We start from the raw sequence: 27,047 nt of genomic DNA on the forward strand, positions 1-27,047 counted from the left end.
TGTGATCTGTATATATATTTTAAATTCCAGTAACCAAAATTTTGTAAGATTATACATAAGAGACATCAATTAATTATTTTCTTTGTTTATATATAAGAATTAACATTACATCATTTTTTCACTTTCCTACCTTCAAAGCTTCTTGTAGTTTTAGCTCTTTTGAAATTTCATGGCTGCATTTTCATGAATGAATTTTACCTAAGTTAGATATTGAAATTTGATTTGCATTATATTATATATATATTATTATAACAATAATATATAATAATGCCATGAAATTATATCAGTAGTAATTATGATAAATAGTATTACAGTAAAGTAGAAAAAGTATAGAGATGTGGAGATGAAGGAGTATTTTTTTGGTTGTTGTTATGAGACAGTTGATTTAGTCCAGCCATCTAAAGACTTCTGATGCCAATTCAAAACTGAGTTCATATTCACAAGCCTGCAAACCTGCTCCTATCCTGATTCTTCTTGATTCTTCCTGCTCCTACTTGATTCATGTTTGCCTTTTAATCAGGAAAAAAAAAACGTAAAGAGGAAAGTGCCTGATAATCTAAAATAAGCACACAAGTCATAAATGTGTTGCCTGTCATGACTTAAATTGACTATACACAGCTTGCCCCCTCTTTTGGTCCTGTATAATTTTGAATTTGGTGCCAAACATCAAGGAGGAGATCTGAATGCAAAAGATGAGTTGAGAACCCTGAGCCCACTTGTCCTTCATAAGGCTGAGTTACCAGTGTTTACTTTCTTGGTCAAAACCCCATGTCAAAGTATGATTGGAATTTCTCCCTCTCCAGAACCCCCATGTCCCTCCTATAGTCCACTGATAAGGGATGTCCGCTTCCTCTACTATCTTACTGTGGCCAATCAGGTCTCCTCATAACTGTCTGGATCTACTTTCCCTGTTGCTTAGTTTAACCACCTTGACTGGTGGAAGTGATCAAAGAGGCAGCAAAGAGTAACTGCCCCTGAACCCCTTACTGGAGGAAATCAAATATTCAAACTAGTTTTCACAACAGCAATCCAAAACAAACAAGCTGTTTTTGGATGACCTACAATTTTGTCTCAGACTATGGTGCACTCCAAAGTCACTGTGGACCATGATGAAATCATACAGGTTGTGTAAGAAAGAAAGAACCAAACATGTTTTTCAGTCACATAGAGGAACCAGGTGCAGAGCCCCAGGGCTATGGGATTCCAACAGTATGTGGATGAGAGGGAAATAGAACAATAAAAAGACAGCAAATTCAGAGCAAGTCTGGCTACAGTGACAGAAATATCTCAGCATTGTGACCCCCAGTTGTCTGGACTTTGCTGCAGTGTGTGTGCTGGCCTGTCATGAGAACCATTGGGTGTGCACAGACTGATAGCCTGAAGCAACTGTAGGAAGTGGCTCTAGCATTCAAAGTCTTCCCTCACATGTTGAGGTCTGAGCCTGTTCCAGACCTCAGCCAATAATCTCCTTGGATCAACCTGGATGCAGGGGACTGTCTCTGTTTAGTGAAAAGCCTGACATGTCCCTTCCTTTGCTTTGCCTCAGCCTCTTCCTGCAACCTGCATATACATTAATGGAGATGTCACTGCTCAATTGTGATGTTTACTGGAAACCCAGCACCTACATGGAGGCAGACATTATCCTTGGTACATTTATCCCCATTCACATTCCACTTGTTCTACCCAAAGATGTCCAGAACCTTTTTGTCAAAGGATCAACTTGTTTTTGGAACACCTTTCTGTGAGTACTTGTTTGAATGTGCTATGGTTGTTCTGGCTACAAGATAGTACATGACCTGCTAAACACGTGTAATTCCATTGAGAATGATGAACTAGTTACAGAACAGTGTGAAAAACACTTTCACATTTTCCAGCTTTGTTGTTCATCTACAGACATTTACATTTCTCTTTATTATATTTTCAGTTAGAAAGAAATCAGGGAAAAAAACCACCAACTTTTGTGTCTGCTCCATGGTGTGATTCAATGGTCAGACTTATGAATTTTTACCACATTGATGCGAATAGGTCAAGATAAGTTTCCATTCCTCTCAGATCTACTTTTCCATCTAAATGTCTTCTGTTTGAATATCTGTTTCCTTCCAGAGACTTGGAGAGTTTCTGCTAAAGTGAACTTGAATATCCCTATGTCCTCAGTACAAATCTTAGAATCTCCTGTTTCACGTGTTCTGGCTTTAGTATCTTTAAAGTATCTCAGAGTTTAGACACTGTGGTCATACTTATAACTTATTTATCACCGATATTGTAATATAGTGTTCTGAAATTCATGTCATTCAGCCCATATGCTGTCCTCTAATTAGTTAGCTCTGCTGGAAACCCATAGTTCTGTGATTAGATTGGCTGTTTTATGATTTTCATTTGCAGCCTTTCTATATGTCTTTCTCCTCCCTCAGAATCTCAATTTTGTCTTATTATTTCCTGTGTACAGCTGTTTATTATATCCCTCATCCAAGTTCTGGTAGAGACTGCTGATTCTTGTCTCAATGGCCAGTTGAATTCAGTGCTTGGTTCTGTCTTCTTTTTGTTGTTCATCTCTTTACTTCCTGAAGTATTCATCTGCCATTTTTTCTCTCTGAGAAACTGTGAGTAAGGTTGTTGGTTATTTATGATACTGTGGAAGACTCATTAGGCTTTTTCATACTCCTATTTTTCAGTTGATGATATAATTGGTACATACATTCATTTGAACATCAATTTTGGGATTAAGGTTGTCCTTTGCTGAAAAAGTACCTTCTTGAAACCTCAACACATATTTCTTCTCTGAGGAGAAAACAAACATACTAGCCTAAGGTTTTAGTAGTTGTGTTGTTATGGAGTACTTAAATAGAAAAACAAAACAAAACAAAACAAAACAGGATGCCCAATTTATTCTGGAAGTAAAGAACTCTTAGGAATGCTTTCACAAGATAGAGAAACCATAGTTCAGTAGCCCACTGCAGCCAGAGAGAGAAGGAATCCCAACATACGAGGAAGAAAATAGCCCATCCTCAGAGACAGAAAAGACAGAAAAGACTGAATTTTTAACTGACAGAAGTCTTACTCTAGATTCTGTTTGACCTTTGATAGGTACATCAAGTCTCAATTTCTTAAAGTTTAAATCATGGTTTTTAAAGTTTACACAATGATATAAAAATTTTAAATATATTAACATGACCACAAACCATAGTCTACACTGAAAGTCTCACTCTAGGAAAAGCAGTGAACAAGTGTCTGTAAACAGTTGGAGTATACTAATGCTTTACAAACAAACTTGGGCACCAAAAAAGGATGGCTCTGGGCTAAAAACAGAACAACCTTTCCTCTCTCTGAATATGTATTGACAGATAAGCTTTCAGCACAATGAGAAGCATTGAAGTATATCTTGAGCAGGAATGAAAGGACATTAAAATGTGGTTTTCATAGCATATCAAAACTCCACTAATTAATATTTTAAAACTCTGATATTTTAAAGTCTTTCAGTCTCATTTTCACATACTTTAAACCACTTTCTCAGACATTTACAACTTGCATTTACATACCTTAAATCCATTTCTTAGACATTCAAAATTTCCATCAGTTTTAAAGTGTTTGTTTCCCCCATCTATGCATTTACCTGGAGACAGATTTGTTTGATAACTGGGAGAAATGATTGAAAAGCAAGTTTTTTTTTTTTAATGAAAGAACCATAAAATGTAAACTGTTAGGTATTAGTAGCTTCAGTTTGAATCTCATTTAAATCTAATTTTGTGAGATTAGATTTTTCAGTGTGAAGCCAGCAAGGTAATGCCTTCTTCAGCAGGGAATCTAGTATCTGTAGAAAAGAACAAGGCCTGACTTTCATGTATGATATGGACTGACCATGCAGCTGCAGCCTTGTTCAGAGGAGCTGCCTAAAGTTTCATAACCTCTGCTAAACTTCTATAGTGACAACCTGCTGTGAACAGGACAAGAGATCTGAGAGGGGTAAGTTTGAGTAGGAAGTATAATCCAAATATCAGTATAATCCAAATATCAGTCAAATTGACAGAGACTTAATAGATACCTGGGCACCCAGTCTGGGGTTCCCCATGGCATTCTCAAAGACTTTGTAGGGAGCAAGGCTTGACAGTCTTTGCATGACACACAAAACAACATTATCTTCATCTGCCACACAAGGCATCATGACCCACCAAACATCAGACTCCTGAGGCCTGAGATTTTTTTTATGCAGCAGGAACTTGGAAACGTAACCTACCTTGGCCAGGCAGACCAGAGCACTTAACTCAACAGTGTCCAAAGGTTGGGCAGGGATTTATTGTTGGGTGAAGCATGTGGCAATTCATGGTTCAGTCGTCATCATCACAGTTGAAATATGATCAAAGGAAAGGCCATTTCTGCCTATCTTAGCTACGGACTCTAGATGTCTGGCAGAGAAATCGTTTTCATTACATCTTAAATCCATACTCAGCAGAAGTCTCTGAGGGCTTTGAGGGAGAGCATCTAACTTATTGCCATATTTTTTCACTTGAATACTTTTTATTAATTAATTCCATTTACATCTTGGTCATAGGCCCCACCCTCTTCTCCTCCCAATCCTACTCTCTCTCCCACATCCTCCTCCAGTATTCTGTCCCCTACCTACACACCCCAGCCCCTGTAGTCTTATGATGACTGAGTTCGTTTTCCTCCCTTGTGGTCTGTTAGGGCAGTTCCATCAGGGGAAAGTGATCAACAAACAGAAAATATAGTCCATGTCCACTCTACTAACTAGTGGGCCCATGTGAAGCATAATCAGCACATCAGCTACTTATATGTAGACTAGGTTGAGACCATGCATTGTCCTTGGTGGGTGCATCAGACTCTTTAGGACCCTTTGGGACTTGGTTGATTGGCAATGATGATCTTCTGGTGGCATTCCTGTCACACAAATATAAATGAATAAGTGTACAGATGTTACCAACTGAATCGATTCTTTAGTCTTTAGTATCACTTTTATGTGACTGGAAAAACATAAGCCCTCAGCACAAATGAAAACAGAGAGAATTTCTTCTTGAATAAATTTGAGAGTCTAGGAAAAATATTTAGGTTATCCCAAATTTCCTGATACAATGTGGAAGCAGCTTCATGAATGTTTATAGTAACAGAATAAATAAAGAAAACTATGAATCCAATACAGTACTGGAAACCTCAGAGAGGACATTAACAGCAAAATGGGGCAAGTTATTATACAGGCCCAAGATGGCTATGTGATGTCACTTGTCTTTTAGATTGGAAAAATCCAGGAGTGTCCTGAGTTACTACATTCTAAAATTATTTTTTTCATCAGCTATAGGAAAGATAGATAGATAGATAAATAGATAGACAGACAGAGAGAGAGAGAGAGAGAGAGAGAGAGAGAGAGAGATACAGATACATATATAGATATAGTTATCATCTTAATCCTAGAGATGTCCAAGAAATGGCTCCTCAGGGTGCTGCATGTAGCCTGGGCTAAGGTAATGAGCCTCTCTAACCATAACATTGCAATCTCTCCACATCAATGAAGTTTTCATAGGTAGTCTTTGCAGACACAGCTCTGTCCAGGAGTTCTCATTTATACAAACATACATTCCTGCAGTTCAAGATTTACTATGGGATAATCCTTGGGGAAGAATAATTCCTTTCTCTCAGTTGTTGCTCATTGCCTGCTTTTGCCCAATAGATTCTCTCTTAACAGAACATTCAGCCACAGATCCCAGATTAATGTAGTACAACCAAATGGAATTTCTTCCTGGTGATGGCAGGTCAGAAGGCAGAATCCTTCCTTCAGTAGAACCCAGTGGACTTTAGGCTAATGATTTCTGTTAAGCTCCTTCTATTAGGTGACCTAGAATCTTATCTACCACAGCTTTTGAAACAAGCTTCTGAGGGCCCATCTCCAAGTGCTGAAGGCTCTGTGTGACACAGTTCAACTCACCTACCTGCAACAAATTTCCAGGTTCTCCCATTGTGAGCACTTTTGTACTGTCTTAATGTACTTGGGGTTTTCTTCTCTTTTATATGTTACTTTAACTTACTTTTTCCCCCAGGAAACTACTCATTCATTTAATCTGCAAGCTTAGAGAAACATATTTCCTTTACTACTTTTTTACTACCTTTTGAATTTTTGTAAAGATTTATTAATTTTTACATTATGTTTATGATTGTTTTGACAACATGTTTGTGTGTGTACCACTTGTGTACATGGTCACTTCAGAGGCCAGTGGAGGACATGGATCCCCTAGAACTGGTGTTACACACTATTAGAACCTAAAGCTGGCTACTATGACTTGAATCAGGTTCCTCCACAAGAGCAGCAACTAGTCATAATATATCAATCATTTTTCAAACCCAAGAAAACTATTTTGCACATGCTTATTTATTCTTATTTCATGTACTTGAGAACTCACCTTCTTATATATATGTGAATACCATAGGTAAGCCTGGTGACCAAAGATGCCAGAAGAGATCTTATGAACTGGAGCTACACTTGTTTCCAAGGCCACCCTGTAGGCACTGAGAACTGATACTAGCTTTTATTCAAAATGGTCTATCTATAGATAGATGCCTGGGCATCTGTCTATACCACAAAGAGACACTTTAACACTAGGAGTGCACAAAACTTGTTAGAATTTTCATAAGTGAGTATGAAATTGAAACATTACAAAAGAAAAGGTTATGAAGCTCTTACTTATATTCCTAGTGAACAGCTTAGTGACTCTTCCATAACCCAGTGCTTCCATGAACTAAAACATCATAAGCACCTATGTATTTAGTACCCATAAGAAACAAACAAGTGATATTTTATGCACACGATGTACACCAAAAAATATTAGAAACAGTTAAACTTCCGTTTGATGATGTTCCTGGGTTGTGATGGGCTTATTCACACAAGATTTACATGTCACAGGAATAGTCAAAGGCTAAGACCTCTAGGTACCTGTATTTGATAAAGACTTTTTAAGAAAAATGTACTGACAATACACATCCTTCTGTTTCTCTGGTTTAGTCTGAGATGGAGAAACTATCAATATTTGCTGGCCTTATACTTTACCATTGAAGAGATCAATAAGGACTCAAACCTGCTTCCCAATATGACCTTGGGTTCCCACATCTACAATGCCTTTAATTCTAACAAAATAACCTTGGAGGGCCCTCTGATGTGGCTGTCTGGAAGGAGTGATTATATCCCTAACTACAAGTGCAACACTCAACACAAAGCTCTAGGAATCCTTTCAGGAAACAAGCCAGAATTTTCTGCTGCAATTGCAACACTTCTGGAGCTCTACAATGTCCCACAAGTAAGTTAGAGACATATTTTTAAGCACAATCACATCTTAGACCTGACTGAAACAAACAAACAAAAAAATCAATTACAAAACAAACAAAAGAAAACAAAGAAGTGGATTATGTCTAGTGTAGGCAGATTTCAAATAGCAGTGAATGAATTATTTTGATATAGCAATAGTTAACAGATGATAGAGTGTGGTGAAAAGCATGGACAGCAAATTCTGGAAATTTCTAAGCAGATCATTTAGCACTATCTATGATTCTATATCCAAACAATGGATGATGTACTGTAGATACTCAGTCTGCATTTGATCATATGTCAAATTCTACAGCAAAGATTCCTAACTACCCAATCTAGCATATAAACATCTCAAAATTCCTATCATTGTCAATACTGGACATATGGAAAAAGAAAATCCAGGACATATAACGTAAGTTTGGAACAATATTTAATGCCATCATTGTGAAAATCTTTCAAGGAATTAATGATCTCATTCAAGAAAGTATATCTCAGAATAGCAGCCACAGAGACCAACCATTTAGGGGTATCGTTGCAATTGACTCATGCCAGACTACACTGAAGAAATGCATCTGTCAGCAGGCATTACTACAAACAGAGAAAATACTTCATGAGCACAAGAGTCAGCAATGATCAAGATTAAAAAACCCACACAGTAACTCTCATTGTTATCATTCAGTTAAACAATTTGTTAATGTATTTTAACCTAATGTAATAAAAAGTAAAAGACAATAATTCACATCTGTCTGAGTTTTTTCTCTATCAAATCTATTGAGAGGGATGATATAATAAACCCTGACAATGAGACCCCAGGTCATCAAAACTTGCACCATTTTAACTTAGGAAATTGAATCTCTAAAAACTTTGTTAGTTTCTTTTCGTATTTGCTTTACTAAAGGTGAAGGTTCTTGGAAATATGGTGTTATGTGACTAGAAAGTACCTGTTAATGCTTTCTGTAGTTTTCTCTACCTCAGATACTCTTTTGCATTGTTACTGCAACAAAGAGGCCTTTCAAAGCCAGTGAACAGCTTATTGCTTTCTTCTTGGCTGCTTCAGGCACTTTAGTAACTTTGGAGCCTATGGTATTTGTAAAAGACTGTACTCCACCACATAATTTAGGGACAAGCTAATCTCACAGAAGACATCCTCCTTAACAATATTCAGTCCTTTAACCCTCATATTTGAATAATGAAGTCACTTCCTCACTCAGGGTGAAGATTCCAAATACCTGAAACTCAGAATCACTATTTTTCTTTGCTTCCTCAGGTCACATATGGACCGTTTGATTCCATGCTTAGTGAGAAAGATACATTCCCATCCCTTTATCAGATGTCTACTAAAGACAGAGGTCTAGCCCAAGGGCTGATCTCTTTATTGCTCCAATTTGGCTGGAAGTGGGTGGGGCTCATTGTGTCTGATGATCAGAGAGGCAGGGAGTTTCTCTTCGACCTGAAAGTAAAGATGGTACCAGAAGATATCTGTGTGGCTTTTACAGAAAAACTCCCAGATAAGTGGAACTATAGGGTAAAATATGATTATGGTTTGCTGAACTTGAAACAACATACACGAGTAAATGTGAATTTATTCTATGGTGATATAGATGACTTGCTATTCTTCTGTGTAGACATTCACATTTTTGTAACCAGAAAGAAGGTGTGGATCTTGGCAAAGCCACACTCAACATACTTAGAGTCTATAATAAATGAAAAGCATGTTATGATAAACCTATTCAGTGGAAGCTTCTCATTTTTAAAGAAGAGAACTATCCCTGGCTTCAAGCACTTTCTTGAGGCTCTTACACCCTCCCATTACCCAGGAGATGTTTACTTCTCTAAATTCTGGATTGACACTTTTAATTGTTCACCTCCTGCTTCACGATGTGGAAATCATAAACCATGTCCAGTGAATATTTCCCTAAAGACTAAGGATAAAATAAATGATATTTTGACTATTTCTGAGCCCAGCTATTCCATATGGAGTGCAGTGTATGCAGTGGCCCATGCCCTACATAAAATGCTATTGAGCAAAACTGAAATTGGATCTAAAGAAGACAGAAAAACAAACTGGCTTCTACCATGGCAGGTAAGCCTCACTCATAAGCAGGAGAAGCTTAGAATCTTACATTATTAGTAAGTAATTTGCCATGGTCAAGCCAATAAAACATTTTCATCTTATAATTAAAAGTACAAGTTAAAATGGAAAAGGGTTTAAGTTTCTCTCCATTTAGTTTGATGTTGGCTATAGGCTTGCTGTATTTTGTTTTTACTGTGTTTAGGGATGTGCCTTGTATCCCTGATGTCTCCAAGACTTAGTTAAACATGAATGGGTTTGATTTTGTCAAATGCCTTTTTGGCATCTAATAAGATGATCATGTGTTTTTTCTCCTTCAGTTTGTTTATATGATTGATTACAATGATGGATTTCTCTCTATTGAACCTGCATGCATGGAATAAAGCCTACTTGGTTATGGTGGATGATATCTCTTATGTGTTCTGGGTTTCGGTTGGCAAGTATATTATTGAGTATTTTTGCATCAATGTTCATAAGAGAGATAGGTCTGAAGTTCTCTTTTTTGTTGGGTCTTTGTGAGGTTTAGGTATCAAGCTGACTGTGCCTTCATAAAATGAGTTTGGTAATGTTCATTCTGCTTCTATTTTATGAAATAGTTTGAAGAGAATTGGAGTTAGCTCTTTCTTTTTACTATTTTTTATTAATTACACTTTGTTTACTTTGTATCCCCCCTGTAGTTCCCTCCCTCCTCCTTTCCCATTCCCTCCCTTCCTCGTCATTTACCATGCATTCCCCTCCCCAAGTCCACTGATAGGGGAGGACTTCTTTTCCTTCCTTCTGATCCTAGTCTGTTAGGTCTCATCGGGAGTGGCTGTGTTGTCTTCTTCTGTGGCCTGGTAAAGCTGCTCCCCCCTCAGAGGAAGATGATCAAAGAGCAGACCAATCAGTTTGTGTCAGGGACAGTCCCTGTTCCCAATACTATGGAACCCACAAGGAGACTTAACTGTCATGGGCTACATCTGTGCAGGGCTTCTGGGTTACCTCCCTACAGGCTACTTGGTTTGACTATCAGTCTCAGAGAAGACCTATGTGCCCAGATTTTTTTGGATCTGTTGCTCTCCTTGTGGAGCTCCTGTCCCTTCCAGGTCTTACTAATTTCCACTTCTTTCATAAGATTCCCTTCAATCTCCTCAAAGGTTGGCCATAAGTCTGCTTTGATATTCTGCAGGGCAGAGCCTTTCAGAGGCCCTGTGTGACAGGCTCCTAACTTGTTCCCTCTTTTCTCCTTCTGATGTCCATCCTTTTTGCTATTCCAGATGGGAATTGAGCATTTTAGCCAGAGTTCTCCCTCTTGATTAGTTTCTTTAGGTGTACAGATTTTAGTAGGTTTATCCTATATTATATATCTATATGAATGAGCATATATCATGTGTGTCTTTCTGCTTCTAGGATAGCCCACTCAGGATGATCTTTTCCAGTCCCCCCCATTTCGCTCTAAATTTCCTTTTATTTTCTGCTGAGTAGTATTCATTGTGTAGATGTACCACCATTTCTGTATCCATTCTTCAGTTGAGGAGCATCTGGGTTGTTTCCAGCTTCTGGCTATTACAAATAAAGCTGCTACAAACATGGCTGAGAAAATATCCTTATTGCATAGTTGAGCCTCTTTTGGATATATGCCTAGAAATGGTATAGCTGAATCTTGAGGAAGCGCTATTCCTAATTGTCTAAGAAAGCGCCAGATTGATTTCCAGAGTGGTTATACAAGTTTACATTCTCAGCAGCAGTGGAGGAGGGTTCCCTTTTCTCCACAACCTCTCCAGCATGTGCTGTCACTTGAGTTTTTTATCTTAGACATTCTGATGGGTGTAAGGTGAAATCTCAGGGTTGTTTTGATTTGCATTTCCCTGAGGGCTAATGACGTTGAGCATTTCTTTAAGTGTTTCTCTGCCATTCAATATTCCTCTATGTAGAATTCTCTATTTAGTTCTGTTTCTCATTTTCAATTGGATTACTTAATTTGATTCTTTTTAACTTCTTTAGTTCTTTATATATACTGGATATTAGCCCTCTGTGGATATGTGGTTGGTGAAGATCCTTTCCCAATCTGTAGGTAGTCGTTTTGTTCTGATGACAGTGTCCTTTGCTTTACAGAAGCTTTTCAGTTTCATGAGATCCCACTTATTGATTGTTGCTCTGTGCTGTTGGTGTTCTGTTCAGGAAGTTGTCTCCTGTGCCAATGAGTTCAAGGCTCTTCCCCACTTCTTCTTCTAACAGGTTTAGTGTGTTTGGTTTTATACTGTCTTTGATCTACTTGGACTTTAGTTTTGTGAAAGAAAAATTCTCAACTTCATATGGAATAACAAGAAACCCAGAATTGCTAAAACAATCCTCTACAATAAAAAATCTTCTGGAGGTATCTCCATCTCTGATATCAAACTGTACTATAGAGCAACAGTAATAAAACCTGCATGGTACTGGCATAGAAAGAGAATGGTGGATCAATGGAACCAAATAGAAGACCCAGAAATAAACCCACACACTTATAGACACCTGATGCCAAAACAAAGACAAAGATGCCAAAACCATACAATGTAAAAAAGATAGCATCTTCAACAAATGATGCTGGACTAACTGGATGTCTACATGTAGAAAAATGAAAATAGATCCATACTCATCACCCTGCACAAAACTAGAGTTAGTTCTTTTTAAGGTCTGTAAAATTCTGCACTGAAACCCTCTGGCCCAGGGCTTTTTTGTAAGGGATACTTTTGAAACTGCTTCTATTTCCTTGGGACATATAGGACTATTTAATCTATTTACACAATCTTGATTTAATTTTGGTAAATGGAATCTATCAAGAAAATTGTCCATTTCATTTAGACTTTCAAATATTTTGGCATATGGGCTTTTGTAGTAGACCTAATGATTGTTTGGATTTCATTAGTACCTGTCGTTATGTCCCCTTTATCGTTTCTGATTTTGCTGATTTGGATAGTTTTTCTCTGCCTTTTAGTTAGTTTGCCTAAGGGTTTGTCTATCTTGTTGATTTTCTCAAAAAACCAGCTCTGGGTTTCATTGATTCTTTGAATTGTTTTCTTTGTTTCTAATTCATTGATTACAGCTCTGAGTTTAATTATTTCTAATTATCTACTCCTCTTGGGTGTGTCTGCTTGGTTTTTTCCCCCTAAGGCTTTTATGTGTGTCATTAAGTTGTTTGTATGAGATGTCTCAACCTTATTTCTGGCAGCACTTTGTGCTATGAACTTCCTTTTCGCACTGCTTTAATTTTATCCCGTAAGATTTTATTACTATTGCTCTTTAATACAACTTGAAGTCAGGGATGGAGATACCTCCAAAAGTTCTTTTATTATAAAAAAGTTTTAGCTATTCTGTTTGTGTTGTTGTTGTTTCTTTGTTTTTGTTTTGGTGTTTGATATGAAATTGAGAATTGTTCTTTCAAGGCCTGTGAAGAATTGGGTTGGTATTTTAATAGTAATTGCATTGAATCTGTAGATTGCTTTTAGTAGGATTGCAATTTTTACTATGTTAATTTGACCAGTCCGTGAGCATGGACAATCTTTCCATCTTCTGATATCTTTTTTAGTTTCTTTTTTCAGAGATGTGAAGTTCCTGACATAGAGGTCTTTCTGTTGCTTGGGCAGTTATACCAAGATATATTATATTATTTCTGGCTATTGTGAAAGATGTTGTTTCCCTAATTTTGTTATCAGCCATTTATCATTTATAGTCAAGCAGAGTACTGATTTTATGAGTTAATTTTATAGCAGCCAGTTTACTAAAGGGGTTTATCACCTTTACAAGATCTCTGGTAAAATTTTCTGGGTCACTTATATATACTAGTGTATCGTCTGTGAATAGGGATATTTTGATTTCTTCCTTTCCAATTTGGGCCCCTTGATCTTTTTTAGTTGTCTTATTGCTCTAGCTAGAACTTGAAGTACTACACTGAAAAGATTTGAAGAGAGTGGACAGCCTTGTATTTTCCTTGACTTTAGTGTAATTGCTTTGAGTTTCTCCTCATTTAATTTGATTTTGGCTATCGGCTTGTTGTATATTACCTTTATTATGTTTATGTATCCCTGATCTTTACAGGGTTTTTATCATGAACTGGTGCACGATTTTATCAAAAGCTTTTTTTTTTTTTTTTTTTTGCATCTAGTGAGATGGACATATTTATTTATTTTTTCTTTCAGTGAATTACAATGATGGATTTAAATATGTTGAACCATCCCTGCCTCCCTGGGATGATACCTATTTGATCATAGTGGATGATATATTTGATGTGGACTTGGACTGGTTTTACCAGTATCTTACTGAGTATTTTTGCATCAAAGTCCATAAGGGAAATAGGTTTGAACTTTTCTTTTTTTGTTGGATCCTTGTGTAGTTTAGGTACCAGTGTGACTCTAAATGAGTTTGGCAATGTTCCTTCTGTTTGATTTTTTCAATAATTTCTGAAGTATTGGTATGCGCTCCTCTTTGAAAGTCTGGTAGAATTCCATGCTAAAGGCTAAAGCCATCTGGTTCTGGGATTTTTTTTTTTTTTTTTTTTGGTTGGAAGACTTTTGATATCTGCTTCTATTTTCTTAGGGGTTATAGGACTCTTTAACCTGCTTACCTGATCTTGAGTTAACTTTGGTTTTGGTAACTGAAATCTATCAGGAAAATTTTCCATTTCCTTTAGATTTTTGAAACTTGTGGAATACAGTCTTTTGAAATAATATCTAATGATTCATTGGAGTTATTCCCCCTTTTCATTTCTGATTTTGTTTATTTGGATACAGTCTCTCTGACTTATTGTTAGTTTGTCTAGAGGTATGTCTATCTTGTTGATGTTCTAAAAAAAAAACAGCTCTTGGTTTCACTAATTCTTTGTATTGTTTCCAGTTTTTTTATGATACTGATTTCATTCATGAGTTTCTTTCCTGTTGTCAACTGCTCTTGAGTGTGTTTGTTTCTGTCTGTTCTAGAGCTTTTACATATGTTTTTAAATTGCTACTGTTAGGAAACTTACGAATGTTAGGAAATGTGAGCCTGTGAAGGTTACACGCGGGTTCACAAATCACACCACGAGATCGGTTCCATGTGGGAGGTTTATTAGGGGAAGGGGGGTTGCAGAGAGAGAGAGAGAGAGAGAGAGAGAGAGAGAGGAGGAGGAGAAGGAGAAGGAGGAGGAGGGAAAGAGAGAATAAGAGGGGAGAGAGAGAGAGAGAGAGAGAGAAAGAGAAGGGGGGGGCTTCAGGAGTTCTTATACCCAGGGCATGAGCAGGTAATTCCAGGTGGTCTGGGTGTCTTCACAAATGCCTGATAACTGGTTTTTCAGGTCCCTTGGGGCTGGCCATAGAGGTGCCTGCTTACTGATCCCAACAGCTACTATGATAATTTAATTCTTTTACAAAGGAACTTTCTGCATTGAAACTTCTCCTTAGCACTGCTTTCATTGTGTCCCAGAAGTTTAGGCATGTTATCCCTTATTTTCATTGAATTCTAGAAAATCTTTAATTTCCCTGCCTCAGTGGTCACTAAGTTGTTCAGCTTTTTTTTTAGGGGGGGGGTTTCTTGTTTCCATTGATATTGATATCTAGCTTTAATCCATGGTGGTCTGATAAAATAAAAGGTTTATTATAACTTTCTTGTACCTCTTGAGGCTTACTTTCCTACCAAGTCAATGCGTACTTTTGGAGAAGCTTCTGTGATGTGCTGAAAAGAAGGTATATTTTTGTCTGGGTGAAAATTCTGTAGATGTCCATTAAATCCATTTGATCTTGCATCTGTTAGTTTAATTGTTTCTCTATTTTCTGTCTTTGTGACCTGTCCTTTGGTGAGTGTGGTGTTTTGAAGTCTCTTTCTATTACTGTGGCAGTATTAGAGTATAATTTAAGCTTTATTAATGTTATTTTTACAAATGTAGATGCCCTTGTATTTAGTACAAAGTATTTAAAATTGGGACATCATCTTGGTGGATTTTTTTTCTATCATATGTATCCTTTTGCTGTGATATGTGTCCTTTCTCATCTCTTTTGAATAAATTCAGTTAAAAGATTATTTTATTAGATATTAGGATGGCTTCTTTCAATTTGCTTCTTGGGTCAGTTTCCTTGAAAAACCCTTTTCCAGCCCTTCACTCTGAGGTAATGTCCTCCTTTGTTTTTAAGATGTGTTTTTGCATGCATCAGATTGATGAGTCCTGTTTAAGCATCCATTCTCGTAGTCTGTGTCTTTTTATTGAGGAATTGAGTCCATTGATATTGAGTGATATTAATGATTAATGATTGCTCATGCTTGTTATTTTGATTTTTATGATTTCAGTGAGTTTGTGTTTTTGTCTTCTTTTGTTTTTGCAACAGTGGTGTTATTTATTTTCTGTGTTTCTTTGGTTGTTATTTACTTCCTTTGGTTGGAGTTTTCCTTCTAGTAACTTCAATACAGTTGTGAAGCATAGACACTGGCATTTTGAAGTCCACAGCATGGCCTCTCACTTGCTGTGAAGTCACTACAGTCAAATCCTTAGTAACCAAGGGCACTGGGTGCCACCATTTTGGCTCCTCTTCAAATCTACATCTTCTAAATGAAAATATTATTTTCTGGTGCTGGAGAAAGACACAGGACCTGTTTCCAACTAAGGACATGCTACACACTATACTATCTTCCATCTTATAGACAATATTTCTACTTGTGTTCAGTAGCTCTTGCATTATTTCTATGGGGAATAATTTTAATCTCACTAAACAACTGGGAAGACAAATAAACAAACTAAGCACCTTCAAAAAGAAAACCATGTTAGAGGGAGGGAAAATGAACTTCTCTTTAATGTCAGCCAGTAATCTGTGTAAGCCACTCATATGATGTCTCTCTTCAGCTGCATCCATTTCTCAGGAAAATTAAACTTATAAATGCTCCTGGAGATGCAATAAGCTTTGATGAGGACAAGAATATTGTGGAAACATATGATATACAAAACTTTATTGCATATAGTTTTCAAAATGTATTACAACTTAAAGTGGGAGAGTTCGTCTTCAAGAGTGCACAAGACCAAGGCTTTTTCATCAATGAAGTTCTGATTCAATGGCCAAGCAACTTCAAACAGGTCTGAAATTTTTTCAGTATTTTATATGAAGGGGATTATTTGCAAAGAATTATAAAAATTGATTGTGTAATGATTCTGTTTTTTAAAATGTGAAAAATAAATACAATTTCAAAAATAAATACAATTTCAAAAATAAATACAATTTCAAAAATAAATACAATTTCCATAGGTTACATGTATTTAGCCTAAACTATTTTAAACTAATGTTCGATATCATGCCCAGTTTTTCTGTGTTGCCTTCAGACTCCTCAATCTGTATGTACACACAGCTGTGATCCAGGATTCTGGAAAGTTCTACAAAAAGAAAGACCTGTCTGCTGTTTTTCTTGTGCATTTTGTCCAGAGCAGCACATTTCCAATCAGACAGGTAGAAAAATAATTCTTTTACTCAAATTGCTTGGGAATGGAGATGGGGAGAGTTAAGAAGTGACCTGGTGTCATAATGTTGTCTACGTCTCTAACACTCATCCCTGAAGCCATTATTTGTCATTGTTGAAACCACACAATGTGTGACGTTTAGACTGGCAATTCCCATGCTATTGTGTCATATGCACCCTACTTTTAAAAACCTGCCTTTTGGTGCATAAAATGTCTATCTCAGCTCTTGCAGTGTTCCATGCTATAAACTCCCCATTAAATATGATATCTCCAGTTGTCCAGGATTGATTTGTATTTCTGTGATTAACAAAACTAATGATTCTTGCCTCAAAGTAACTCCAGGAAAACTACATGTCTGATTGTTTCTGAACGCACAAGAAACTCAACTGCATTTACAACATAGTTGTCATTTTTAGTATCAACAATAGGAAATGCAAGCCTTTGTGAATGAAAATATGTCTGCCTGTTTATGGTAGGGGTTGACTGTGTGAAAACATATATAAGTAACATCATATGGAATTAGCAGGTTGCATTTTTATATACAAACACACACACACAAAGACTCAAGCACATGAGACTAGAGCCCATGTATTTGAGAGAGAATCAATATAAGGTGTGTTAGGGAGAAAGTTTAGAGCAATGAAAAAGAAGAGGCATAGTGAGGTAGTTATATTATTTTTAAAATGAAATTTTTATGAGAAAAATAAAAAAGTCAGAAGGAAAATACATTAATATAATGATGAGAATCTACTATTTATTATATTACAAAAGGCCAATCCTTAGACAACTGTAATACAGAATATTTTTATGTATTATTGCAAATGATTGAAATTAAATAATTAACTAAATATTGGTTTAAATAATCAAAATAGTAATTTAATTAATTAATTAACTTTAATTAATTATTCTTTATATTCTAAGATCTAATGTTATCATAGGGTAAATTCCTTGCAGAGTGACACATGACTTCAATTCCTATGTTAAAAAGATATGGAGAAAGCAGGCAGCCTTGCCTTGTCCCTGATTTCAGTGGGATTGTTTGAGTTTCTCTCTGTTTAGGTTAATGTTGGCTATAGAATTGCTGTATATTGACTTTAGTTTAGGCATGTGCTTGTGTCCCTGATCTCTCCAAAATTTTATACATGAACTATTGCTGGACTTTTGGCTTCTATGAGCATGATCATGTGATTCTTTTCCTTCTGTTTGTTTATGTGGTGGATTAAATTGATGGATTTCTATAGACTGAACCACTCCTGCACACCAGGGATGAAGCCTATGTGATAGCAGTGGATGATATCTTTTAGGTGTTCTTGTATTTGGTTTGTGAGTATTTTACTGAGTATTTTTGTGTCAGTCTTCATGAGGGAAATTGGTCTGAAGTTCATGTCTTTTTTGGGTCTTGACTGTGACGTGACTGCGGCTTCATAGAATTAACTTGTTAATGTTCCTTCTGTTTCTATTTTGTGGGATAGCTTGAAGAGTATTGGTATTTACTCTTCTTTGAAGGTCTGGTCGAATTCTGAGCTGAAACCATCTAGTCCCGGGATTTTTTGGATGGGGACTTTTGATGACTTCCTCTATTTCTTTAGGGAAAGATAGGACATTTTATTCACCTTATCTTGATGTAAATTTGGTAAGTGGAATCTATCAAGAATATTGTCCATTTTATACAGATACTAAATTTTTGTGATGTATAGGCTTTCGAAGTAAGACCTAATGATTCATTTGATTCCCTCGGTTTCTGTCCTTCTATCACCCTTTTCGTTTTTTATTTTGTTAATTTGGATAGTGTCTTTCTGCCTTTTAGTTATTTTGGCTAAGAGTTTGTCTCTCTGGTTGATATTCTCAAAGAACCAGCTCTTGGTTTTGTTGATTCTTTGAATAATTTCATTTCTAGTATGTTGATTTCAGCACTGGATTTAATTATTTCCAGCCCTCTACTCCACTTTTTGAACCTGTCTACATCTTGCTGTTTTTTTTCTAGCTCTTTCAGTTGTGTCATTAGATTGCTTGTGTGAGACATCTAAAATTCCTATATGGAGGCACTTAGTGCTATGAATTTTCCTCTTAGCACAGCTCTCATTGTGTCCCATAAGTTTGGGCATGCTGTGCCTTAACTTTCATTGAATTCTAGGAAATGTTTAATTACTTTATTTCTTCCATGACACCTGTTATTGTGTGGAGTTGTTCAGGTTCCATGTGTATGTGTAGGCATTTTGCTCTTTCTGTCGTTGTTGAGGTGCATATTTAAAAAATGGTGGTGTAATGGGATCCAAGGGATTATTTCAGTCTTGTTTTATCTGTTAAGACTATATTTTGTGCCTGAATATATGTTCAGTTTTGGATAAAGTTCCTTGATTTGCAGAGAAGAAGGCCTATTTGTGTCCGGGTGAAATTTTCTTAGGATTTCTATTAGGTATTTGCTTCATGACCTATGTAAGCTTCATTATTTCACTGTTTAGCTTCTGTGACAATAATCTGTCACTTGGTGAGAGCGAGGTATTTAAGTTTACCATTATTACTGTGTCGGGACTGATGTGTGATTAAAGCTTTAATAATGTTTCTTTTACAAATGCAAGTGCCCTTCTATTTGGGGATGAGCTGTTCAAGATACTGTTCTCCTCATGGTGGATTTTTCTATGATGAGGATGAAGTATCCTTCAATTCTCTTTTGATTAATTTTGGTTGGAAGACTGTTTTATTAGATATTAAGATGGTACTGCCACTTTCTCCTTGGGTCCGTTTAATTGGAAAATCTTTTTCTAGCACTTTACTCCAAGGTAGTGTCTATCTTTGAGGCTGAATTGTGTTTATTGTATGCAGCAGAATGTTGGATCTTGTTTCCATAACTATTCTGTTAGTGTGTCTTTTTATTGGATTGCTGATTCCATTGATGTTGATAGATATTAGTCACCAATGAATTTCAGTTCCTTTTATTGTGGTGTTATTGTGGATAGTGTGTTTGTGTGCTTGTTTTCTTTTGATTTTTGTTCTGATATCTATATCGTGTGTTTTGTGGGTGTTGGAGTTTTCCTTCTAGTAGCTTCTCAAAGTTAGGGATAGTGCATAGATATTGTTTTAATTTAGAATATCTTGTTTTCTCCATCTCTGTTGATAATAAGTTTTGCTTAGTACAGTAGTCTGCTTTGGCATCTGTGGTATCTTCACATCTGCATGACATCCTCCCAGGCCCTTCTGGGTTTCATAGCCTCTATTGGAAAGTCTGGTGTGATTCTGATAGGTCTGCCTTTCTATGTCACTTGATCTTTTTCCTTTGCTGCTTTTGATAATTTTTTTTCTCATTGTGTAGATTTATTGTTTTGATTATTTTATGACTAGAGGATTTTCTTTTCTGGTCTATTCTATTTGGTGTATTGTAAGCCTCTTTTATGTTTAAGGTTATCTTTTTCTTAAGGTTGGAGAAATTTTCTTCTATGATTTTATTAAAAATATATTCTGCACCTTGGAGCCAGGAATCATCTATTTAGTCTATTCCTAATGTTCTTAGGTTTCACATTTTTATGGAGTCCTTGAACTTTTCTAATTGTATGTTTTCTTTGAGAGATAGATCAGTTTCTTCATTTGTATCTTCAACACCTGAGATTCTCTCCTCCATTTCTTATATTTTGTGGGTGATGCTTATCTCTGTGGTACTTGATCTCTTCTCTATGTAGTCCATCTCCAGGGTTTTCTGTGTGTTTCCTTATTGATTCAAATTCCGTTTTCAAGAATTGAATAATTTTAATAATTCACTTCACCTGTTTAATTGTGGTTTCATGTCTATGATGGCCTCTCTTTGTTTGCCTTGTCTTTCCCTGCATTTCTGTGAGACATTCGTTCTTTTCCTCTTGATATGTCTTTAATAACTATATAAACATAGATTTAATGTTGTTTTCCTGTGTTTCAGCTGTATTAGAATATCCACTGTTCTTGGGGGTGTGTTCTGGTGGAGCCAGGATGTCCCAGTTTTTGTTTACTACGTTTCTATACTGGCCTTTAGCCATCTGGTTGTCTGTAGCCTTACCTGTTTTTTTTTCCTGGAAACTGCACCAAAGACTGGATCCTCCTGTCTTTGGAGTTTAGAGTAATATTTAGGAAGATGTCAAATGTGCAATGGCTCAGGAATGGGTGCTGATGGTTCAGATGACAGCATCTTGAAGGTCAAGGCACAGGGCAGTGTATGGACACATAAACGTGTAGACACTGGTGAATTGAAGGACAGGGGTGTGCATGCACTGGAACCCTGAATTTTGGGGTGCAGGTACTGGTGCTCATCATTATCAAGGTGCAGGTGCCCCACGTGGCATCCCTGGGATTCCTCAGAATAAAGCTGGGTTGCCACTTACAGGCCTGCCCCAAACTGTGCTCCCTGTACTTAGATTCTTCTGAGCTCTGCCTTCTTGGATCCGGGATCCCTGTAATTCTATTGTTCACCTGGTGTCCACAGGGTGACCAGGATAACAGTGGCTTGCTGACTGGGATGCTCTCCCAGTAATCCTAAAGCTGTCCCACAAGGAGCAGGAGAGATCCGAAGTCTGGCTGCTAAAGCAGAGAGTCCCTGGATATGGGGATCCAAACTCCCTGTATTATGTGAAGGGGTCCAAAGTTTGCTACTCCTGGATCCATGAGATGGCCACAGGGGGCCTGGATCAGATCGATTCCATTTCCTGGATGACCTGTCCAGAACAGAAAGCAGCAAACTTGATGCTCTGGATCTAGCCACCTGTCCATACACTGGTCTCAGATTATCTAAATTTCTGCCCCTAAGCTATGGGGCACACTGGTTTCCACCATATTGGAGTCTCTTTTTCTTGATCTTTCATCCTTTACTTTTTTGGTGGGAGCCTTTTGTGAACTTCTGGATTTCTTCATGGGTCTGTTTAGGTCTATTTAGGTTGTTGAATTATTGGTGAATTCATCTTTGAATAATGGTTGCTTGGGCAAAGCTAAAACTTATCCATTTCATGTACATTTTTAAGCTTACTGGAACATACGATGTTTTAAAAATGTTTCCTTAGAATATTCTGAATTTCTTTGGTTTCTGTAGTAATGTTTTTCTTTAATTTCTGATTCTGTTAATTTGAGTACTCTATTTTTTTCCTTAATTTACTTGAGATATGGGTCTTTCAATTTTGTTTTTCTTCAGAAAGAGCCAGCTCTCCCTTTGGTTAATTCTATGTATTGTTTTCTTTGTTTCTGTTTCATTCATTTTTATTACAATTTATTATTTCTTTTTACTTTATTATACATTTGTTTGTGTACTATTGTAGCTTCTGCTCACACCTCCCAGACCCTCTCTGTAACCTCACCTCCTGACCCAATGTGCCCCTCCTCCCTTTTCAAACAAAAGAAGTCTCCCATGGATATCAACCACTCTTGGCATATAAATTTGCAATAAGATTATTTACAACTTCTATTATTGAGGCTACACAAGGCAGTCCAATTAGGAAAAAGGGATCCAATGGCAGACAAAAGAGTCAGATATGGCTTTGGTCTTGCTGTTAGGTGTTCCCACAAAGACCAAGCTGCACAACTGTTATATATGTGCAGAGATCCCAGAGCTGTCCCATGCATGCTCTATTGTTGGAAGTTCATTCTCTGTGAGCTCATTCCAGGAGCCTTTCTGTGGGGCAATCCTGAGCATGGAAAGGAGAGGTCTTTACCTACAGGGTACTCCAGAGAGCAGAGCAGGGGTCAGCGACGAGAGAGAGAGAGAGAGAGAGAGAAGAGTTCGTTAGCTGAAGTGGTCAGGGGAGTCTAGCAGCTGACTTCTAAACTTTAGACTTTTCTTTGGCTCTTACTTATTGCTGATAAGGCTCTTCTTTGTTTATACAAGTTTCACAGTACAAACACAGATTAATGATTATACAATTAGTACAGAATGGGTGTTTGATTTTTTTTCATTATACAGGGATAAAAGCTCAGTTACAATTTAAAAAGTACACACAGAACATTTTTTATTATCATTATTAGCCCTATAACTCTACTTTAAGGACTCTAAAGAAGGTTTCCTTCAAAGAAAACACATTTCATATATGAAATCCTGCTTTTAGGCTGGCATTGTTTGCAGTATGAGTGCAGTCCAAAGAAACAGAAAATACTTTAACTGCTCTTTTATGCATAGCAAATACAAAGAAACAACTCCCTGTACTATATGTATCATCATCTATTCTACAAAGTACAGAAAGTTTATTTAAGTCAATCTATGTTATTTACTAAGTTTTATTTCATCAGGAGTGTACCCTCTGTGACCTTCTATCTTCAAACTACATGTTCAGGGAGCTCTAAGCCTACAATAAAAGGATCTTAAACTTATACCTGAATCATCAGGCCTCTCAGGGTTCGCACATTGCTTTTGTTTACCCTGCACCAATATACTGTTTAGGGGAACATACGCCAAGAAAACTCCTGAAATAATGGCCTCATCTATCTATCTGCGTACCTCTGCTTAAAAAATCTCCAGGGCATAAAGAAGATTTGCAAACAGTGGACAGATAAAGTTAATTTTAGAATTTTCATAAGACTCAGGTCTCATCAGGACTGGTTGCATTTTCTTCCTCTATGGCCTGGTAGGTCCCTGTTAAGGAGAGGTAATCAAAGAGGAAGCCACTGAGTTTATGTCAGAGGCAGTCCCTGTTCCCCTTACAATGCAGACAGTCCTGATGAGACCTGATAGGCTAGGGTCAGAGGGAAGGGGAGGAGGACCTCCCTATCAGAAGACTTGCAGAGGGGCATGGGAGGAGATGGGGTGGGAAGGTGTGGAGGGAATCAGCAAGGGTGCTACAGCTGAGATACAAAGTGAATAAGCTATAATTAATTTTTAAATGCCTAATTTTAAAAAAGACTCAGACATATTTTTCCTGTAGAAAAACAAAAACAGAAATTGGATCATAGTGCAGAAAGTCCCAGGTAATGCAAAACAAAATTAAAAAAAAAAAACCCAGAAGTTAGAGATAGAAGAACAATGATTGTAACAATCTACCCAGCTTTGCTGGAATAGCACCAAGCAACTGTACTGGCTTCATGACTCTCAACAAGTTCAGTGAAAATGGCTATGTCATGCTCCCTTTCTCATTTAACATTTTCATAGATTTATGGTATTTATGACATGTAGGTCATTTTTTTTAGTCTCCAGAATTTACTGGAAAAACAAGAGTGAAAATTAGAACAATTCCCAGGATTATTCTGGAATTAATAATGAAAGGGAAAGAGTCCTGAGTCAAGGGATGTCAAAGACTATAGAAATTTATTTGCAACTTCTACAGTTGAGATAGGTAATGATTGGTCTGAGCTTAAAGCTGGCGTTTGTTGATGTCAGTGTTGTATATTTACTGCCAAATCAGAACTGTTCCATAGGTCATGGAGGTGGGACCTAACTTATCCCCATGTTACCTTAGAAAAAATTTTAGGAGTGGGATAGCAAATATCCACTGAAACAGTGAGTAACAAGAAAAATGAAAAGAACCCATGATGATGGAAACAAGGAAGTGCATTTTTATACATTGATGTCATCAAAATACAATGTACACATACTTAGAAACTCAAAGTGTAAGAAAAGCATTTGAAGGTTTACTTGACAGTATTACTTTATCTGAATATGAATAAAATAGATTTCACTGCCCTAGAGAAGCAGTGGTAAGCTGTTGAGCAGAAAGCTTATTGTTTATTAAACAAGATAAACACTAGAAATGGGATTTATAAAGAGTTCATGTCCATGGCAGTATCAGTAAACAAAATATGATAGAATACACACATCATTGGAAAGCATTGTAATGAATGAAATGTGCAATGACTATACAATTGTAAAAGCTGAAATGTTGAATCACTTCCTCCACACAGATCAGCAGGAGTGCATCCCTTGTACAAGTCAAGAGTACCCAAACCATGAGAGAAACCAATGCCTGCCCAAGGCAGTGACCTTCCTTTCCTTGGAGGATCATCTGGGAGTGGCCCTGGCCTGCACAGCTCTTTGCTTCTCTGTCAGCACAATTGCAGTTCTTGGAATCTTTCTCAAACACCAAGAATCAGCCATTGTTAAGGCCAATAACCGGACTCTCAGCTATATCCTGCTCATCTCCATCCTCCTCTGCTTCCTCTGCTCCTTTCTCTTCATTGGCCGCCCAAACACAACCTCCTGCATACTTCAACAAATAACATTTGCGATTGTGTTCTCCTTGGCTATTTCCACCGTTCTGTCAAAAACTATAACTGTAATTCTGGCCTTTAGGGTCACGAAACCAGGAAGAACAATGAGAAGGTTGTTTGTCTCAGGCATCTATAATGCTGTCATCCCCATCTGTGTCCTGATCCAACTTATTCTCTCTGGAGTCTGGCTGGGAACCTCGCCTCCCTATACTGACACAGATACACAATCTGAATATGGTCATGTCATCATTTTATGCAACAAGGGCTCAGTTACAGCTTTCTACTGTGTGCTGGCTTACTTAGGGACCCTGGCTCTAGGGAGCTTCACTGTGGCTTTCCTGGTGAGGAACCTGCCTGACACATTCAATGAGGCCAAGTTTCTGACATTCAGCATGCTGGTGTTTTGCAGTGTCTGGGTCACATTCATCCCAGTCTACCAGAGCACCAAGGGCAAAGCCATGGTCGCTGTGGAAGTCTTTTCCATCTTGGCCTCCAGTGCAGGGCTGCTGGGGTGCATCTTTTTCCCTAAGTGCTACATTATTCTCTTAAGACCTGATAAAAACTCTTTGAGATGTTTGAAAAACAAAAAAGTAGCATACAAAAATTGATCATTTTGATTTAGTATACTAAAAATAAAATATTTACCTACTTTTCAGAAACTTTTTTCTGAAATGTATATTTAAACAAAAATAAGAGCCCCTCACTTTGTCTCACAATCGCAGACATTTTATTTTAGAAGAGAAGCTGCTAAAATTTTAGTATGTTATGCATGTTACTTATGAATTCAATTTGCAGACAATATAAATATTCTAAATGTAATTACATGACAGTAACTGAGATGAATGGTAAATGAACTAAATACTTCTCTTTGTTATTTTGGGGAGTATAACAGGGTATTAGGTGGCATTGAGATTCTCTATATAACAGGCAAAAAACTCTATCTCTGCAAAGGGGAGGGGCTTTTAAACAGGTTGTGTCATTCCAGAAATCAGTATAAAGAATTCTGTAGAAGATAAAAATAAATCTACTACATGACCCTGTTCTCTTTTCCTTGACATATGCAAAAATTACTAGACACCCCACTTAGAAATACTTGCTTAGTCATGATCAATATTATTCTATTCACAATAGGTAAGAAATGGAAACTCATAGATATCTTTAACATGATATATCGATAAGAAAAATATCACTCACATAAATATATGTAAGAGAAAAATTATAATTAAGGTAACCCATATCCAGAAGACAAATATCTCCATCTCTACTCTGGGGCATCTAGCTCCAAATGTTCATATATGAGTATTCACCATGGAAAAACTGTAGAAACAAGAAAACATACAGTGGTGGGTATAATTGATCTGACTGGGATAATGTGGGGGAGGGACTCTAAATATGAAGATGGATAAATATAAAACAAGGAAGTGGGTGAAATAATAGTAATTGTGAAAGAGTTTTAAGCAACCATTCTCTGAAGTATCTACATAAAATCCCTATAATACCTGTCCACGCATGAATATAAACACTGCAAACAAAATATTTTTTAAAATGCACACAGAGAAGTATAGTTCACCACTGACCAAAGAAGTGTTTCTTTGCACCAACAATCATAACTGAAAAGCACAAGCAACCACAAGGCAGAATTCTGGAGAACACTCACACTAAAATATCTATAAAACAATTCCCAGATATAAGGCTCAGAGATCACGCAGCACAGGTGATGAAAAAAGTATAGAAGGCAGAGGATCAGAGTAAGTTCTGGTCGTGTGTCTCCTAATAAAACCAGAGGCTACACCCATAAGACTTACTAATATAAAAAAATGAAGAAAAAAAAAGACTTACTAATATACCTGCATAAACATGGACTGGAAGTTGAAAATTATAAGACATATGAATGTGCTCCAGGAAGAAACCACTGGCCTCAATCGTATGCAAAAATTTACAGAGAACTAATAAAGGCTGAGAGTGGGATAAATATTTCTCCCAGGAAAGAGCATACAATCAGTTAGTTATCCAACAGCAAACAATCAGCCCTGAAAACATACATGGAAGTCACAGTATTAAACTGAGCAAATTAAGTTAAGAGTGTAATACCAATGAAT

The 27,047-nt window shown here is 37.0% G+C and overlaps 2 protein-coding genes across 2 annotated transcripts in view; one reads left to right on the plus strand and one right to left on the minus strand.

Moving 5' to 3' along the window:
* The window catches only part of LOC110561735 (vomeronasal type-2 receptor 116-like), a 799,658-nt gene that overhangs the window by 534,081 nt on the left and 238,530 nt on the right, over window positions 1-27,047 (minus strand).
* LOC110561734 (vomeronasal type-2 receptor 26-like) lies at window positions 1,521-25,662 on the plus strand. Its single transcript, XM_060376230.1, has 6 exons — window positions 1,521-1,741; window positions 7,004-7,295; window positions 8,571-9,386; window positions 16,198-16,425; window positions 16,669-16,792; window positions 24,643-25,662. Exons 1-6 carry the CDS (start codon window positions 1,521-1,523, stop codon window positions 25,554-25,556), a joined length of 2,595 nt encoding a protein of 864 aa, XP_060232213.1. The 3' UTR covers window positions 25,557-25,662.

This window comes from Meriones unguiculatus, assembly GCF_030254825.1.
Source record: "Meriones unguiculatus strain TT.TT164.6M chromosome 13 unlocalized genomic scaffold, Bangor_MerUng_6.1 Chr13_unordered_Scaffold_34, whole genome shotgun sequence".
NCBI classification, from domain to species: Eukaryota; Metazoa; Chordata; class Mammalia; order Rodentia; family Muridae; genus Meriones; species Meriones unguiculatus.